Source organism: Phaenicophaeus curvirostris, chromosome 5 (genome assembly GCF_032191515.1).
Source record: "Phaenicophaeus curvirostris isolate KB17595 chromosome 5, BPBGC_Pcur_1.0, whole genome shotgun sequence".
Classification (NCBI taxonomy): Eukaryota; Metazoa; Chordata; class Aves; order Cuculiformes; family Cuculidae; genus Phaenicophaeus; species Phaenicophaeus curvirostris.
In genome coordinates, this window is record NC_091396.1 from 32,110,213 (window position 1) to 32,130,235 (window position 20,023).

The following is a 20,023-nucleotide window of genomic DNA, read 5'->3' on the forward strand; positions in this document are numbered from 1 at the left end:
CTAAGGGGCATGGTTTAGTGTTTGATAGGAATGGTTGGACTCGATGATCCGGTGGGTCTCTTCCAACCTGGTCATTCTATGATTCTATGATTCTATGATGTCCTACCAGCAGATGTGGCTGGTGTCATATGGGCTCCCATATGCAGCCTCCATTTCGGTATTCTCTCTCATCAGAGCAGGGATATTCCTGCTACAGAGAACTGTGGAGAAGTGCAGCAGAAGGCAAGGGCACATCATGTCCCTAAATACCAGGCATGGTGTTCAATAGAGGGTTCACTGCTAATGCGCTGTCTCAGCTGGCAGAGGTTGAGAGCTACCTGACCTAGCTCCAGTCCAATGCTCTGATATATCCTGAATACAAGAGGTTGCATAAGTTAAGTGAAGCGCTAAATGGAGGTTATACAAGGTCTGAAAAGAGCAGTGGGCAGATGTCCAGATGGGGTCAGGTTGGTTGCTGCCCTCCTGCAGTAATACTTAATTTGTGATACCAAAACTCACAAAGAACAAGAAGCATTATCGCATTTTCTGGAGGGAAAGAAAACTGCTGTACTGCTACAGGCAAGCATTTTGTGTGATATGGTTTAAGGTATCAAGACTGGCTACGCATTAAGCCAAGCTTGGGACTGCACATTTAATATCAAAGCTACTGTGTTTTTCCACAGCAGCAGTGGTCTCCCAGAAAGCATTTCTAGGTGATTTACCGAGCTAGTGCAGTATTCAAAACTACATAAGGACGCAGTGTGAAGAAAGTAGATGGACTATGCCAGGTCTCTGGTTACCTGACAGCAGAGGGATTCTCACTCATACCTTGGCAATTCAGTGACACCAGGCACCACAAAAGGTGCAGCTTATTCTGGCTCCAGCAGAAGCAGCTACCACAGCCAAAGGAGAATTTTAGCCGAATGAACTTGTCATGTCATTGCATGGGGACAAGTGTACAGCATTCACTTTTCTTGTAGTGCTTGTTTAAAATAAGAATTCGGTTGCCCTGAGTTACTAGAGATGCATCTTCACTGCACAGTAGTCATAAATGAGTTGTAAATTTAGCAGGCAGGAGCAGTTCCACCCATTGCCTGGAAACACAATTTTTGTAGCAGCACAGATACGCAGCTAACCTAATAAATACTGCTACTCAGCAGCTAATTATCTCCAATGCAGCATTGCCCTGGCATGGCCATACAGCTTTCTGCTCCAGAATTAGTTCAGCTGGGACCTGTTTGGGTGTCTGCACTGCCCTTCATGGTATGGTGGAAACAGTGGGCAGTGCTTCATGGAGGAGTGTTGCTTGCATGCACTGGACTGCAGTCTTCATCTGCTCTAAATGTACCAGGGGAGTGCTGAACTCCAGAGCAATGAAGTCACTTAACAGCTCCTCCTGAAAATTTGTCTTTGACTTGAGTAGAGTTGTGGTCATCTTGGACCTGATAGTGGAGCAGCAAGCCATTGTCCCTTCTGGAAACGATGTTTGATAGTATAGTGTTCACTATAAGTATAGTGAACTCTAAACAAACTGTTCACTGGTATGCTAGGAGCTTTTTTTTTTTCTGTAAATCAGTTACCAGTGTCATATAGATAACTACTAAATGGTGCTCCTCTGACCTACGGGTGGAATGCATCTCTGTCTCCAAGATCTCATTGTGTAAAAAGAACTTAACAAAAAGTAGATTGAGAGGTGACATACAATGGTATGCAGAAAATATCTGGGGATTCTTTAGCTCAAGATTTTGAAGATCAGATAAGACAAGTGAATTGGTAAAACTGTCTCAGTGTCAGCTATTTAAGTGAGAAGACAGATAAATAATCACACATCCTGTAGCCCCTGGATTTATGCATGTTCTGGTCCAGTTACATCAGGGACTATGGGTAAATGCCTTATGTAGAAAGGATTAGATGAGCATTTTTTTTAAGACATAATCCCAGTCAGTTGTGTGAACACAGTGCCCACTTCCGTTGGTCTGTAAAGAGTTTCAATTTGCTTGTCTCAAGATAATTTCAAAATCCCTCTTGTCCTTAAGAGAATTAGCCCCAAGGACAGGAGGTGGGGGATATATCCTAGACCAAGATAGTGTGTTTCTTTCCCACTAATGCTTCCAAATATGGCTTTTGTTTTACTCTAGTACTGGATAAATGAATACACCTCCACCTTGGGGATTGGTGTCTTCCACTCTGGCATCGAGATCTACGGCAGAGGTATGAAGAACTTCCTATTCACTACCTGCAGAACATGGGGACAACTGTATGGCTAGTCTGCTGTGGAAAAGCACCACAAACACAGCTTTTGGCAAGGGATGTTTTCAGGAGTGAAGAACTCATCTAGTTCTCTTCTTAGAGTCTGTTGTGGGCTCTGCCAGGAACTTGTGCAATTCTGTCAAGAATCACATAGTCTTTCTTATTTTCAGCATGTAACTGCAGCCTCTATAGATTGTACAAGTATGTAGCATAATGGCAGATAGGAGGGACAAAGCAATGTGGAAAGCCATTCTGTAGTGAAGGAAGGGGAGAGAGAAGGGGAGAAGTGGAGGAGGAGAAAGAGAGGCAGATCAGTGGTTGTCTTAAGAACTGCTCATGTATGTTTGTGCTAATTCTGTGTAAGAGTAAATGCATTTTGCAGTAACTCTTTATGAATGTCTACAGCCTAGAAATCTTGGAATCCGGATTTCCAGATCTTAGAAACAGTTTTTTTAAATAGTACAGTTACAAGAAAAAGAAAATGTCTTATAAGACTTGAATTAGTCTGGATGGAGTTGAAACTGATTCAAGGACCCATTGCGAAATGAGCTGTCAAGGGATTTGGGAAAAAAAGCTGTAGTGCAATGAAAGACAGACTAGCATCACAGACTCTCCATTTCCTCCTTCAGTGTTAAATGGGAATGATGTGGGATATCTCACTCATGGTATTTTTAGCTAGTGCCATGCAACAGATAATCCTTGTGGGGTGCCCTGTTCCAGCTTGAGTGCAGAGGCCATGTGAGATGAAGGCTACAGGTTGTGCAAAATGGCCTGTATGACATGGAGGGACCCCCTGGCTCTGCTTGTGTGCTTGAGGCAGCGGAGCACAATCAGCTTGGCCTTCTGCAAAGAATTCCCAGTCACTGCCTGTAAATCCCTTTGGAAGAAGAAGACGACTTGTTTTCTCCCTACTCTGGAAAAGACTTCTTCCAGCTCAATACCACCACCACCAGTCTCTTGTAGTGTTTCTAGGTGCCTCCACCACAGAACTTTCCACTGAAAGGAAGTCATGTGGGTGGGCACAGAGACAGCCTCAGAGAGTTTTCCTGGCACCATGGGAAAGCATAAGTGCTAGCAAGGAGAGAGGCTGTGGGGGCATCCTCAGGCTGACAGGTAACCGGACTTTAATACTTTGGTTGAATGGCTTTTAGACTCTGTTTGAAACTGATGTTGGCAATAGTCCAGCCCCTGGTGCTGATGCTGAGCTGCACAGACAGCTGCCATAGATGTTTTCCTGACATTGTGTTCATTCAATTACTCACAGTCTGTTTCTTTCTTTGTCAGAGTTTGCCTATGGAGGGCATCCCTACCCTTTCAGTGGGATTTTCGAGATCACACCTGGCAGTGCAGGAGAACTTGGCGAGACCTTTAAATTCAAGTAAGGGACCTTTTCTACCTTTCCTGCTACCTTTCCTGTCTCCCCTCCTTAGCCATCAGTATAGACGAAGCAGAGAATTCCTCTCCTCTGGTCCCCCTTTCCCTCTTCTCATAAGCATCCCCATTACATCTTTTACATGATCCTGGTTCAAAGGCAGCCCTGCAGGGGTTTGGAGGTCAATAAAAGAGCATGTACACCTAAACGTGTACAGGAAACAGTGCTTAACTGTGTTTATAAGGGTTTAAAAGCATACTTACAAATGAATGCAGCACTCTTTTCCCATTTATTTGATTTCTGTGCTCCCTGTTTCACCTGTCAGCAAGAATGGGAATGACTGTGTGTTACAAAGGCAGAGTGAGAAACGCAAAACATTTTTCATGAGTATCACCTCTCTATGAATATTGCACACAGCATCGGAAGTCATGTCTTGTGTTTATTGCCACTCTGTCACAAAGGACAGGCCTGCTGCTAGACAAGCCTGAGAGGATGCTGCATTAATGTGTTGTTCAAAGTGCTCAGACTGCGAGGATGTGGATCAAGGAACCGCCCATGCGAAGTGGGGTTTGTCCTTCCAGACCACCAGTTTACGTTGAGAGTTGCTGGTGACTTTTAGAATAATGAATGCTATTATGTGAATATTGGGAGAAGCAATAAGTTTCTGTATAAAGTTTTCAGTCTGCTCCTTCCTGGCCCACCCCATGGAAACCCTCACAATCATGAAAAAAACCCATCTCCTTTGTCCTACTGGAAATTTCCATTGTGGGACGATGGGCAGAGTGGGAGAAGACCCCCAGAATTGAGACTTCCCTGGTGTGAGCAGGAAAGTCTTGGGGCTGTTGCCTGTACTGTAACCTGCTTTGTGGATAAGCTGAGGATACCACTATGCCATTTGGCAGTGAGAGGCTCTGATAGCCCCAGATATGCATGTCCATGTTCTAAGCCTGTCCTTCTTGCCGATGCCTCATAATATCCTTTTCCCTGGATATGTATTGCACTCTTCACTGTATCTTTCTGTGTTTCCTGTTGTGTGTTTTCTTTTTAACTAGAGAATCTATTGCCTTGGGCACTACAGACTTCACAGAAGATGATGCAGATAAGATTATGGAAGAGCTGGGCAAGGAGTATAAAGGCAATGCGTACCACCTGATGCACAAGAACTGTAATCACTTCTCTGCTGCTTTAGCTGAGGTGGGCACAGCCATATTTTTCATTATTATTATTTTTTGCTGCTTCAGAACTGTAGTAGTGCTTACAGAAAGGGAACTGCATCAGCACAGCTTGCCAGGCCAGAGCCGATAGCCAATTCTTCTATATCTGCCCCTAATGTTTTTGGAAGTCCTCCACTGTTGCAAGGGATGGGATCAGGAGGTGGAGATGCAGCAGGTTTATCACATTTGGTCTGAACTGTGTGGAAAATTAGGAGTACCTGCATTTTGGTTCCCTGAATAGGCACTGAGCAGAAACTGCAAGGATAGACCTGGATAGCATGCATGTGTGCATCATTTTAATAACAAGCACAAGTAACCCTACATGATCTGCAGAGGAATAAAAATGGCTTATCAGTGTTCTGCAAATAAAAATGTGCAGTATTCAGGAAGTGGGTATGATTCTGCCCCTCTACTCTGCTCTGATGAGATCACACTTTGAATACTGTGACCAGCTCTGGAGCTCTCAGTACAGGAGAGACACGGACCTATTGGAGTGGGTCCAGAGGAGGGCCACAAAGGCCTGGAACACCACCCCTATGAAGAGAAGGGGCTTCTAAGAAAGATGGGGAAAAACATTTTGTCAGAGCCTGTAGCAACAGGACAATATGTAATGGTTTTAAACCTCCAGTGAACATCTTTACAGGAGTGGAATTCAGGGTTCAGTTTTCCTGCAAGAGCTTTCTCAGTGCATTGTATGTGCTTCTTCACTGCCCCATAATCTGTCCAGATAATAAAACTAAAGCCTAAATGGCTAGTTCTGACACTTCTGCTCCCAGAAGCAGAATTTACTCAGAATTTAGGTCAGTTTAAATAAACTCTTCATAGGCAAGCAGGATTTTTTTTTGCTGTTGCTCTTCGCACATGCCTATGTTTATGGTCCCTATCTAAAGTATTACAAATGCAAAACCAGAGAAGGAGCACTTCAGGCCAAGGCCCTGGATGGTCTCTAGCATCAAGACAGAAAATCGGAGCTGAAATTCCTAAAGAAATAGTTAGTGTTAAGACACTAAGCAAAAATCCTAGCCATTCAATGTGCCTCAGTCAGCAATATAGAAATACATGTGCCTGCCTTATGACAGATGTTTACATTCTTTCTGGTAAACATGGTAACTTGGCAATGACTGTGCTTTGGAGATAGGTAAGAAGTGGCACATGTTACCTTGGGATACTTCTGATCACTTAGATGAAAGACTGCTTAAAATCTGTTGAGGCAATACTTGCTTGAACTGAAAGCAATGACAGTTCTGTTCTCATTTCCCAATAGCTGAATGCTTGTTTAACTTTACAGCCTTAGTGCTTTATTTTTTCCCATTAAAACTAAGTAAACCAAAAATCAATGCATTACGGCCTATCTTGTAGAGCTGCAAGGTACAGCCTGATAGTATGCAGAACATGCTGACTACATGATGACTGGCTTTCAAGACCATGTACATATGTGTCACCATAGAGGGCAGAAAACAGAAATGATATTCATGCCCTAAACCCAATCCTGAGATTAGTCTCTTCAGTGTTTGTAATGCCTATTCTTTCAGTCTTTCATCTGTGAAGCAGCAATAATAGTAATAATTAGCATCTATTTATGAATTGACATATTATGTGGGAGTTAAAGACAGGAAACTGGAAAAAGGTATTCAAAGAATTAAAAGAAAAGATGTAGAACAAAATTTTTTACTGGAGCCAGGATTTAGCTCAGGCCACATGAAAAGCAGTCAAGGATTTTAAGTGAGTATAAATTCTTGGTCTCTGTATTGCTGTAGCCCATCCAGAAGGTGATGCTACCAGTACCACAATGCCCTTTCATCACAGAGAGGGGTCAGGGTGAGAGAGGGAATGACTAGCTCCTCTCCCTACAGCTGTTTAGGCCTTTCTGCTCATGGACATAAGCAGTTGTGGTGAGTTCAGGAGATGGTTGTTCAGAGCCTCAGTGGGTAATTCCAGGCAAGTCACATCCCTTCTTTGTGCCTAAGTATCTCTCCTTGTATGCTGGATTGCTTTGTTCATTTGAAAAGGGCTCTGAAGTCTTTTGAGGACATCTCTCTTATCTGCCAAGGTTAATTATCTGGTTTATGGATTGTATTGTTCTGCATCAGCATGAAAAACCAGAGCTTTTATAGCTCTGTGGTGATGTATGAGTCAATACGTGTTTACTAAATCTGTTTGGCAGGCCTTGAGATCTGGCTGTACAGCCATGTGCAAGGTAGCTTGGGTTTGCTAATTAGAATCCATACAGATGTTGCCCCTGTGGCTGGCCCATGGGTTGGGAAGATACCATCTGGTGACGTGGTCTGCAGACAGATGCAGCATGTGGCTGTATCTATGCAGTCCTGCTGCATATTATCAGTCCTGCTGACTGAGGTCATGATTTTGCAGAGGGAACGGGAAGGAGGTATAAGGCTGGCTCTCCCTCCCAGATCAGCTTCTCAGAATCACACCATGAGACAACATCTGTTTGTCCAGCTTCCAAGACTTGTAAGCCAGGTTCCTCATCCTCAGGTGGACTGCTGAAGCCACAGGAGAGGAACTTCACTTTCAAAGTTTTTGTTCTCTTGTTCTTTACCAGTGTTTTCTCAGCAAATAGAACACAAATCAAAAAAATACTCTCTCTACATCTGTTTAGGAATGATTTTTCTGTCAAATTCATACTTAATACTATGATGCCTCAGGTTTCACCGTGATAACTGGAAACTGTTATCTTTAACAGCTGTACATTTTGTGGTGTAAGTAGATGATGCAGGCTGACTGCTAACAGTTGGGGGCATGTCCAGACCTATGATCATGACCGTGCCATTTGGCCATGCATCTTGAAAAACCCCAGGACCGTGCCAAGTCCAGCACAAGCAGACAAACTCTGTTCAACAATTAGGAATGCCTTTGACCTGCTATCTACCTCTGAAAAAAACCCCTTTGTAGTGCTATTGCAGCTTAACTGTGTGCTGCTCTGGCATTGATCCTTTCACCACAATGCCAGGCATCTCTTCTGAGTTATCTGATGTTCCTGGCAACACTCATAAGCTGCAAGGGTCTTTGTTACTCCCCCGCTGGCACTTAGTTCTGAATTTTCCCTACTCCCTGCTGCAGACTGCCAAGCATATTCATACTTGCTCAAGACTTCGATTCCTCCCCACTTTGCCAGTTCCCTATGGACTTCTAATGAGCAGCTACTGGATCAAAGAGGCATGGCTGGTTCTACTCAAAGCAGCTTCTGTGTAAAGAAAATAGAGAATGCCCTGGTTTCAGCAGTAGTTTCTCCAATGCCATTTCATGGCAGCTTTCTCACTGAGTGATTCAGTGAACTTGCTGCATGATCAGGAGTCTCTTTCTGTGGATTTCCTAAGAAATTTTTCTTTATTGGGGAACTGGTTTATTTAAGAAGTAAAGAACTACCAAAGAGCATAAGTCTCTGCCTAGCAAGTGCCACATGCCATTACAGTTTTGAAGGAAGTTCTGATGTAAAGCAGGGCAGAACTTCCTGGTGAGTAGTCATGAGAGAGAAATCAAATGCACTACCTATGCATCTGCCCAGACTCAATTTAAGGTAGCTGGTGCACACACCACTTAATACACCTTTGCGGTCTCCCTTCACCCTCACAATCTGTATCAGTGTGGGAAGGTGAAGGGAGCTTGATATACACAACGAAAATCTAGTTAGGGTTGCCTCAGTCACTCTTCTACTTCAACATAGTCCCATGGTACCTATATTTATAAACCACTTAAGGAAATTGTGGGTTAAAATTAATAGGTTCATCACACTGGAATTAGCAATTTATCTACAAGAAGCTTATTCCTTTCATGTTGCTTATTTTGGCTGTCCCAGAAATCAAGTAGTATCAGTACCATGCTGTCTGAAAAAAACACCCAGGAGGATGGGAAATCCTTTGAGGGGTCTGACAACTGCAATTTCTGCAAAGAAAAATCAGTCAGGTCAGCAGCAGCACAGCCTAAACTTCCCATCCTGCTTTGAGCTTCTGTCCCTTTCTGCGTGTCAGTACTCCAGGCTGGTAATACTGCTGGCACACAGCAGGGATTTTGGCATTCTGCTAAGGTTATGCATGGATGGGGAATTCAGTTGGGACCACATCAACATTATGTAAAGTCCTCCTGTATCATTATCTGTTGTTAATTCACTATATTCCTGACAGCCTCTTGTGTATACTTACAGCAATATGTTCAAATGGCTCTTGAAGGAATTGCAAAAATATATATATTCTTTATGAATCGTCCTGGCTGATAAAAGAGGCTAGTTAAATGCTGACAGATAGAAAAAATACCAGCTTTTTAACATTAGAAAAACTTTTTAAAACAAAAAAGAAAGGCTTAAAATAATTAGTTTTTTCCACAATGTGATTTGTTGAATTTCCTGGCTTTTCAGAACAAGGAGATGTGAGACAGCAAAAGGACAGAAGTTACAAATTCCTGTAAAGCAGACATAAAGGAAGAGCAAGTGTTCACGCTTTCAGGAAAAAGCCAAAGTAGTTCCTGGGCTGAGTTTAAGGTCCCAGTAGCACTTGTTACTGCAGCAGTGGGACACTAGCAAGTGTTGCATGAGGTGCTAAGAAAGACATGCAGTTGCACAGCTTGTCATCATGACCGTTATTTGGGCAGAGATAAGGGTAGGTGCCTGTAGAAACAGGGAATTGTGAAATTGCTATCAGAGGGCTCTTTTCAGCACAAGACCAAGTCTCATGATTGTCCTGCAAGCGTACAATACAATTTGGACTTGTGGAAGGCGGATACTAGGCAAGGCAAAAGTATACTTTGTCACAGCTTATCCTCCCAAATATGTGTAAAGGTGAAAGACTGACTGCTTGGGGTTCAAATACGGGTATATTCGAATATAAGCCCTGCTGATGTATAGGCTTAAAGTGAGCATACAGTGCCTGAGGACAGCTTCTTTAGAGAAGATAGAAATAACTAGGGCATTGTTGGGGGGTGGAGGTTTTCTGCTTCCAGGTTCTTCTCCAGTCTGGTGATATTCCTCAGCATTCAACATAAGGATCACTCCATGTTGCTACAGATTAAAGACTCTGAAAAAGCTTTTGCTTCTTAGCCCATTCATAAACAGAAGATGACTCATTTGACTTCCCACCAGCAATTGTTAATGCTCCTGAAGATTCTGATCTAAGATAAGCTATGGAACAGTGTTCTTACCAGAGTGATGACAGTTGCTACAGCATGTCTCAGAACAGGGCAAAGCACCATGGGAAGGGAGAAAAACACCCTGAATCAGCTCCAGAACTAGAAGAGAAGGGGAATATCTCAAAGAAAACAGTCCTTCTCCCTTTATCTATGTGATTACTGCAAAGCAACTGGAATGATCCCTGTTTAAGAAAACTCTTCAGCACCTTGGTATAGGACACAACTATCAAAGAAATGTGACTTCTGAGCACCAGGGAAGACAGCCTCTTCTATTCCTCAATAACCTTACCAGTGGTGGAATCACAATAAAGGCAGTGGGTCTTATGGACCCTTTTGATAGGATATGAAGTTGGTGCTCATCATAATTAGGAAATTAATTGAGAGGTAATGATATGATTCACCTTAAAACTTGTTGATCCTGGAACTTTAACTGAGGACAATAGTGACAGGTTTTATTCTTTCCTCATGTCTTTCCTCCATCGTTCTGAAAGGGAAATAATTTCAGTCTGATTTGTATGTGTAATTTATCTTCAGTACCAGAAAAGGTCAAAACTCTTTGTATTTTGTAGCAGTTTCCCAGCCTGGAGCTACTTGTCTGTTTTGCAGCTGCTCTAGAACTATCCTACTTTATTTTTTTTTTCTCCCGTTAAGGAGGAGGCAGGCAAAAGAAGCCTGAGTCTGTGCTAGTAGGACTAGTTTGCATTTTTTTTAAATATGATCAGAGAATGCAGTAGCCCCCTGCACAAATGCGGCTCAGAAAAACCTGAGTGATCTGATATGAATGCCCCTAGAGTCACTGAAAGCAAAATTTAGTTGCATGACTGAGGGATGGTGAATAGTTAAGTATCCCTACTTGCTTTCTAAATTATTATGACTTTCTCTTATACCCAGAGAAAGCTATTAAAAAAGACTAAAACCAACACTGATGTTAGTGCACAGGGTTCACATCCACATGAAATCATTCTTCAGAAGGTTCTTTAAGGTCATTTGGATTTGAGGGATTAAAAACCCTTGAGGAAAACAGATTGGTATCTCATTATCCAGCTTCCTTTTGTACCCACTGATTCTTTTCACCACTTTCTTCCTTTAAATATTAAACAATCTGTTTCCTTATTTCTCAGCATTTCTTGATCCAAAGGAATAGATCCAGAGGACAGTGCTTGGAGATATTATCTTGGTAAATGGCTAAAATTTTAATTAATTGTTAGAGCTGAACTAGGATTTTCAGAGTAAACCTAGTCATCAAAAGCAGTGCTCTTTAGAGGGCTCTGACAGTTTTATAAAAAATTTTGCTACATCATTTTGTGGGCTCAAACAGAACTTTTAGCTGGTGAGACATACTCATCTGCAAGTATCTGAGATCTTTCCTGGACAGAGAAAAGCTTGCTGAGGTATGGGAGAGCAAGTTGGACTAGAGGTTTATTTATGTTTATTTATTTTATGTTTTCAGCAAAAATTCTCCCTGAATATCAGACACAAGATGTTCTGAAGCAGGAAGTCCCTCTACCTCTCCTGTGGGAACTGTCCTACTTTAATTATTTGCATAAACAGGGAGATAACATATTTCAGCATGAGAAGAGAGAGGCCTAAGTCAGAATTTGTATGATTGTGATTTTAGAAGTTCATTTTGAAGTTGTAGAATTTGTAAAAGTTTCCATGGAGAGAAAAAATATCTCGGGGAATTGGAAGTCTTGTTCTTGGGCTGGAGGGGCATTGGAAAACAGACCTGGAGGTTAACGAAGTGAGCTTGTCCCATTCATTATTGACACAGGAGGGGAAGAAAGTCTCCCAAAAATCAGAGGTGGCTTAGGTCAGCCTAGGAAAATTCTTTAGCATCCTAGATAAATCTGGCTGTACAGGATAGGGATTATGGACCTTGCCACACTCAAATGCTTTGCAGCCAGATGCTTAGATCTGCAGTGCTGCAATACTCAACCTAGGAGGTAAGTAACTCCCACTGCCCTGAAGACAGCAGGACTCTCTCAAATCAACCTAAACGGATAGTCTCCAACAGATAGACTCTGCCCAGTGATTCCTGCAACCTGATGGTTACAGAGTACTGAAACAGGCATCTGGCATACCCACTATTGATGCTGACACCATAGTGATATTACTAAACCTGCATGCCAGATTGGATGGAAATGCTTGGTGAAGACACAAAATCTGAGTCTCCTTGGGAGGCAGAGGATGATCTTGGTGCAATGAGGCTTGCTTACGTGTGGGTCTCTTCTAGGCTGAATGCTCCCTTTCCTTTGTACTGTTGGTACAAATCTGTTCTCACAGTAGCAGAGAGAGGCTTTGTCTTGTGTATCAGCGTGACATCAGGAAATATTCACCTCTCTTCCCTGATGGTGTGGCTGTCTTGGTTGTCCTTTGTCAATATGGTTGGAGCTTTGGTTGAACAAAGAGATCTTACTTTACTGGTAGAGGATGCGGAGCTGTACTGAAGTGACAGGAGATGGTACCCAGTACCTATTCTTTTCTCTGTGGCTATTCACCAGTCCTTTTTCAACCATGATAAAGCTGACAACATATAACAAACTTACATCAGAATCCTACTTTCCTCAGTGGAGCCTGACTTTCAGTAAATTTTCTGAAAAAGGCATGTTTGCTGAATTAAGGACCAAATAGGGGGAGTTTTTTAATCATCAGTGAATCAAACCTAAAGTTTTTCAGGTTCATCCTTAGGCACATGTGAGCTCTTATCATAATGTCATTAAAAAAACTAGGAAGCTCTCCTTAGCTTGAAAGCTATCAGAGAGAAAGTATTAAACACCAGAGAAGGGAGCTTCAGCTGGCATGACAGTCACAGTCAAAATCAGCAGAAGCTTTTATAAACCAGTCTTCAGCAGTTCCTAAGTATACAAGTAATACCCATGTTTTCCTTATTCAACAATTGCTTTTCAGTTGCCTCTGTTGTAGAGGAGGAGATAGGTGTGTTGGTTGGCAAAAGCCTACGTGCAATTCTTTTAATGGCAGGGGACACAATGCTCCCAAGCGACAGAAGAAGAGAATGAAATGAACAAACAAATACAATAACCACAGGGCATGAAAGAATATTAGCAAAGCTGTATTTCCTGGTGTCTGAGCCAGTTGTTAGTGACACTGATGGAAAAGACTTGCTTCACTGCAGCAGCTTTTGAATGTTGTTAGCTCTATGGGGAACAGGCTGTGTTTGTTTTCTGGATTTTAACTGCTATGTAAGTTTAAAAGCAGCTTGTTAATAAAGACATCCTGCACCCATAAATTATCCTCGTAGTTTCAGATGGAAGTAATTTTTTCTCTTGTTTCTGCCCATGACTATGCACAATTTTCACTGCACACAGTTAATAAATTACTATATTGTATTCCAGATGTGGCTTCTCTGCAGTGGCAAAATGAGATTTCTAGGTGTAGATTGTATATTAGTTGAAATTTATGAAGTATTTGGGAAGCCTTTAGAATGAAGGCCACTATAAAAGTATAAAATTATTTTCCCATCATTAACCTTTCCAGCCTTTCTATCCTAAATGGGTTCTCTAGCCCAGAAAAAAATGATTAGTGGGATAATTCTTATGTGCACCTTTCAGCTCTTTGCCCCTCTTGTTTTTCCTATCTACTTGTGCCAGGGAATAGTATGAGGTGGCAAGTAATTTGAAAGAGAAATCACATGCACCTCCCCAGATGGCAAGCTTTCAGCATGTCATTTCAATTTTCTGAAATAGGTCTGATTTTTCCACATGTGGTTCTGCGGTTATTTCAGGTTTTCCCTTTGATGTGATCTATCTAGCCAAAACAATTAAATGTGAAGATATTTTAAGAGTAAATTTGAAAAAAAAACCCAAACCCAAGACCTTAAGCTCTCTGGGGCTGATGTAAATATTAGTATTTTGTACCATCTATTTTATTTTATCTGCTTTTTGCATCTGCCTTACCAAACCAAACCCCCTTAACTGTTATAAGTAAGCACAATACCTTGGTGCTAAATCGGTTTATACTGTCTGGTGAACTCATCTCTAGCCATACCATCATGAAGCCTTTGAGTCTTTGTGTGTGCAAATGTCTGGAACATATGCCTCCTTTCCACAAATGAAGATGGCAAGGAAAATCCCTGTCCATTTCACCACTGCCTGTTGATAAATGAAAAGTGTCGTAGTGTGAATGAGCTGTCTAAGTGTGTTGATAGGCTTTTGAGACTGGAAGCTTTTACTTAGGAGCCCTGCCAACACTGCCAGACAGAAGGTCTTTCCCTGTTCTTATGAGTTCCTGTATTGTCTCTTCTATTTTATCTCCATCTGCTGTAGCCTGCTACTCACTAGTCTAAGGAAATAGGGCTTGCGACTGAAACACAGGATTTTCTTGGTTAGCTATTCAGCAAAAAAGTAGATGCTCTTGATGTCCATCCCTCTATGAGTATGGATTGATGTGGTCATGTTCAGCATATGCATAATGCCGGAAAGCGTGTCCCTGTTAGGCAACAGCTGTTCTTACCCACTGGTCTCGAAACAGCACCTGCTATGAGAAGGCAGTTCCTTTTCATGTCATCATGATGATAAGAATGAATTGCAATTGCTCACCCATTTGGTGGGGGAGTCATTATTTTAAATGTCACTAAAAAGCGCAGACTTAATTATATTTAGTATTCCCCAAATGGTCATCTGTTATGAGGCCACTTGCTGCCTACCTCGGCATCCTGCAGCTGCTTGATGTATGTGTAAGTGGTGGTTACAAGGATCTTCATGCTCAAAGAGGATATTGTCATACTCCAGTGTTGGTGCATAACTAATCAGCGATGCTGCTCATAATTCAGCTCTGAACATGGTTCATCAAGATGTCACATTTGCAGCTACCATGGTATAGCTCTCCACCAGTATAGCCTGGCCAGTGAAGCTGAAACAGTGCCTTGAGTGCTGATGTGTTATAAGCCAGAGCTATCTACTCCATTATCTCTGTTGTTGGCATCTCTCTGCATGCAGACTCCTGCATAGAACTAGCTCTGTTCTTCCACCACAGAACCACAGAGGTAACTGACATGTTCCAACTAGCATTGTAAGGGGAGCAAGAGTCTAGGTATTCATCCCTCTTTTCAGTGTTTTCCCCTTTCGTCACTCCTGGCTAATCTCAGCCAGACACTGCAGATGCTTCCTCTGCTTTACGTGAGAGAAAAGCCTGCAGTCCTACAGAGGACCCATAGGAGCAGCAGTGCCCTGTCTGCTGTGGAACAAAAAGGGATTGCATAGGAGAATGTGGGCTTAAATGAATTTAAAAGTTTCTTCCTCCTTTTGACTTGGGATACTACCTCCTAGAATGCAACCTTATTACTGAGCTCGTTCAACTGCATCTACAATTTCTAAGTCATACCCTTTCCTCTGCAAGATGCAGGCCATCCCTAGCTCTGCTGAATGCATATTGCATGCAGCTTCACAGCCCAGTGTCACCTCATCTGTTCTGCTAATTTCCACAGACTAGCTATATTCCCTAGATTAGAAATTGTCATTTTTTTACACAGTAACTATACAATAAATCTGTTTCAAGCAATTGATCCTAGCATGCCAGCTTTGCCAAGGTGAAACTGTACTTCAAGTGTGTTGCAAAAGCTGCATCTCAGTTCTTTTTTCAGGAATGTTATTTTCAGTGTAAACACCATGTGCATCAGCTGATCAGGAGTGCAGAGCTAGAAATATGTCCCTCGCTGATGCACTTAGATTTCCTTATTTCTGCCAGCACGGAGCACTTATACTAAGAGTTTAGTTTTTGCAAGGTGGTTAAAAAGGAGTTCCTGTGTTGTGGGTTAACAATTTGTTCCAGATGTGTGCAAGCACTAATTTCATTGTGTTGCCATGCTTCTCTTTCTATGTATATTTTTTGACTGCCCTAGTAGAGTCTACAAGCTTTGCCTGTGCAGATGTTCCAGTTTGTATCTAATGGCCTTATTCTGAAATTCTGATAAGCATCATCTATGCTTATCTGTATTGTCTAGGCCTCGTAGGAGCCAGCTCATGCAAACACTGAAAAGATTTCCCTTGGGTTTTAAAGGCTTTGATCTTAAAGTGCTATGGGGTGTGTTTTAGAGTCCTCAGGCACCAGTAAAAGCCCTCTGTATTCTCTAAGACACACCAAGGGGAATATGGTACAATAGCTTAAATGCATACATGCCCCATGTGGATGCCACCTCATTTTCAGCAAGGCTGCTAAGTGGAAGTGGCAGTGGGTGGTGTCACAGATGTTCAGTGCTGAGCACTCCAAGCCTCAGTTTAAAGACAAGAATTGAAGTAATTAGCATGCATTGTTTAAGGAATGTTTCCTCTGCTCATATTGATTTTCATGGATTGGAACACTACATGGTGCCTTTGGGAGGGCTCACTTAAAAAAAATTTCTTAAGTGTCTCAAGTTATACTTCTGTGCATCGCCTGAATTGCCCTAGTTGCGTCATCTAGCACAACACAGAACCTATTGCATTCAAAAGCTTTATCTACAACTAATCACCTCTTCACTTTATTTTGAAAGGGGCTCAGTCTCATAGACCATCTCAGATAATGTCTACCATATGACCCTATATCCAAAGCCTTCACAAAATGCAGCACATCAGTAACACTACCCTCTAGAAAGCAGAAAACTGAGCTTCTTCCATTGCTGGATGGCATTTAAACCCATGTTTCCCAACTGCTAGGCTGTTCCCTTGCCCACAATAAAGCTTTACAGGGAGGTGTTAAGGCCTTGATGATCAGTGATGCCTAGTTCTTGGGGCACTTAGGAGAAGAGTGATGGGGTACAGTCCTTACTCCCAGGGCAGCTCGTACAGTTTATTCAGTGACTGTTTAGTGCAAAATGAGACAGCTGAAGATGCTTAGAGGATCCTTTTGCATCCCTATATGGCTGTTTCTTGATAAGTTGAAATCTTGGTGTGGATTTGACAGCTGCCTAGAAATAGCACCCGAACTGTCAGGTCCCATTTTTCCCGTGTGTTTGGCTTCAGCCACAGATGTCTGAACTGCTGTTTCCACTTGACTCTGCAGATGCCAGCTGGGTCATTTGCAGCTCTTATGCAGAGTTCCCAGAAGAAGCTGCAGGTATGGAGACTTGGCGCTCTATCACGAGGTGCCGCTCAGTGGAAGCTGCAAGTACCTGCAGTGTCCGCTGAAGGTTTTGCCTGAAACAGGGACTTGTCTCTCCGTGGGCAATCAGAAGCTGTGCTCTCTGTCCCAAAAGCTGGATTCCAGTCTGTGGCAGGGACTGGCTGCCTCTGTGAGCTGAGAACAACTCACATTTTCAGGGACCTGACAGCGCGAAAAAGATGAGGAAGTGCTATGCTTGACAATGACAGCTGGGCACAGTTCACAGGAGGTTTGCAAAACTTAGGGAAGCCCTGCATTGGCTGAGGTGTTCAGACTGCTAGTAGTCCAGCCTCTCATGAACTCTGCAGGATTTCCCATCCCAAACACTTACCTGACTCAGATAAGCTATAACTAGACCCTGAGCTTACATTTCGGATTTATATCTCACATAGGTTTAACCCTTCTATGTGTGTTTCTTTAAAGTACCTTCCCTGGCCAGCTACACAGCAAAAGCCTCAGCTACTTTCTTGTCCAATGTCAAGCTCAGGCTCCACTACAGATATGTTCAATGTTATGAAGGGATTGTAGCAGAGCAATTTGATATGATGGTCAGGACTAGCAATTTGTAACTCGTAACAGTTAATTATTTATTTACTGACTCTGACTGGACAAGTATGTGACCCATCACAGAGAAGTTTACCCCTTTCAAAAGAGAAAACTCCAGTTGTTTGTCAAGGAAGAAAAAAAGCCTGTAAAATCCTAGATTCTAGAAAGATCTAAAAAAGAGTTCTGCTGGTGGAAACAATGGATGGTAACAGGGTTCTCTAAGTTTATTGTTCCAGTCTGTAGTTTTTAACTGAGACTTGCTCTGAAGAGCTGCAGTAGGTAGATTTTTCTGTGGCTTCATATACAATTGTAAAACTCCCAGTTCATCTTGCTCATTCTGGTTTATTTAAAGTCAGTTGGCTTAATCCCACTGCAGTCAGGTTTATTTGATGTTTCCTGATTAGCTAAGTACTGCTGGATGCTCCAGCACAATATCCTTTATGGCAAGGGGTAAAAACCACAGTCTTACCTTGTGCAGTTTGGTGGTTGCATCTAATTTTCTGAAGAATCATACCCTGCTTTTGTTTTTCTATTAATATCTGGGGCGAAATCTTTATTAAGACTTAGGACTGCTTGAGAACTAAACTCACATGCATGCATACATCACGTGGAGCCTGAACTGAGTCACTTCCTATGCTGACAATATTTTGCCTAAGTTCCTGGAGAGGGAGAATGAGAAATGCTACAAAATCTAGATGCAATTTTGCTGCATTTTTTGGGTTTGGCTCAGGTTTAATGTTCAAATAGAACATATCGAATACGGTTGTGAAAATTCAGCAGTATTCTTGTGAAAATGATCAGATGTATCTGATGAGATAAACAAGTAGATCAGCAAATTATCTATGAATGATCCTTAAATGCAGGTGAAGAGGTCAACTGCCTACAGACTCTGGCAATGACTCTAGCAATGGAAACCAGGGACCTGGAAGGAGATAAAGAATTGCTAATAAAGTAGTTGTCCCCAGATTAAAAATTAAAAAAAAAAAATACAGATTTCATATAGCTGTATCTGAGGTTAAGTAGAATGCAGCACTGAAATAAAAGTCCTTGGGGTGTATTAGGTAAAGAACTGTCTATGCTCCCATGTAATTTTAGCAGCTAAATGACTGCTCATTCTCTGATACCTAATGATAATGTCTTCAGTTTCACACATTGATTTTTAAACAGTGTATGTCAAAATGAAGTGAATTCCATAGTCAAATTAGCACAGTCACAGTTTTGCCGCCTTCTCCACACCTCATCAGAAATTCTATGGTGTTGGAACAAGCTAATTCCCTTATCCTCAAGGTGATTGTTGGAGTGCAGTTTAGGTCATTCTGCCCAGGCTATATACATGAAGGGCCATAAGAATTATAAAGTGGCACAGCCCATGCAGTAGTAACTGCTCCAGACTGGTTCCTGAAAATCTCTTGAAATCTCTAAGCACTGCATTTCCATTGTCAATAACAGACATCTCATCAAATAATCTCCTTAGTTGATTGCAGACAAACGCCCTCTTGGTTTTTGCAGTAATTAGTACTAAATTAAGTGTAGTTTTAGATAGGAAGAGGATGGCAGGAAGAGCTAAGGAATTTAGTATTGGCAGAGGGTGCAGTAAGAACTACTAATCCACAAAAATTGTGGGACAAGGTCTGCAGGGTGGTGTTTCCTCCCTGACTGTCTTGCTCCATGGCTCTGGGAGGGAAGGAGGATTTGGGTACTGACTAGAGTACCTGCCACAAACTTTAGGCTCCAGTATACTCATGCAGAGCCACACGGGCAGTATATTTACTAAAGACAGGCTCTTGAGGCACCCTGGCTGATCTGTTCCATATGCCTCTTCTGTGTCTGGTAAGGGAAATGCTAAAGTGTAAAGGGAAACCTTCCTTATGTGGCCTAAGCCAGACACAGTTACTAAAATAAGGCACCTGTATGTATGTGTGGTCAAATACTATGAAAGAAAGTATCTGTCATATGCAGCAGGTAGTTTCATTGGGCTGAGTATAAGATGACCTAGGAAAACAACATCTGTCCTAGCAGAGTGTAACCAAAATCAGTGCCAGGAGCATCTATGAAGAAATACAGCCCCAGTGAGAAGCTAGTATTTTCCTGTTTGTTGTTGCTGTCCCACATTTAGGAAGTACCGTATGAGGAGAAATTAAAGGGTGATGTGCTAGGATAGGAAAAGGACCTCCAGATACTGTAACTTGACAGACCCAGCATGTCAGCCCGAGGAAAAAAAGCGTGCAGCAAGAACAGCTTCTTAGGCAGCCCCATCCACCCAGTCAAGCTCAGCTTCTGGGCTCCTTGAAGTCTGGCCAGCAACAGCCTAAATATTTTTCTAAATTTTTTGAGCTGCTTGGAAAAGGAGTGTCATTGTCTTGGTTGAGAAGCACCAGCAGAACTGTCCTTTTAACCATGAGCTGCCTGGAGAACAAGAGGCCAAAGGCAT

At 42.3% G+C, this 20,023-nt stretch overlaps 2 protein-coding genes across 6 annotated transcripts in view; both read left to right on the forward strand.

The window, feature by feature from the left end:
- SYNJ2BP (synaptojanin 2 binding protein) overlaps positions 1-20,023 on the forward strand; it is a 106,457-nt gene that overhangs the window by 69,275 nt on the left and 17,159 nt on the right. For all 5 annotated transcript variants that reach the window (XR_011337537.1, XR_011337539.1, XR_011337538.1 and 2 more), the window contains 3 exons: positions 2,118-2,190; positions 3,514-3,607; positions 4,654-4,795. Coding sequence is in view for 1 of the 5 variants with exons in the window: in XM_069858314.1 (XP_069714415.1) it covers positions 2,118-2,190; positions 3,514-3,607; positions 4,654-4,795 (309 nt within the window). In the remaining 4 variants the exon portion in view is untranslated. The remainder of the gene's footprint in view (positions 1-2,117; positions 2,191-3,513; positions 3,608-4,653; positions 4,796-20,023) is intronic.
- The window catches only part of SLC8A3 (solute carrier family 8 member A3), a 275,261-nt gene that overhangs the window by 42,449 nt on the left and 212,789 nt on the right, over positions 1-20,023 (forward strand). The gene's annotated exons all lie outside the window — the stretch shown is intronic.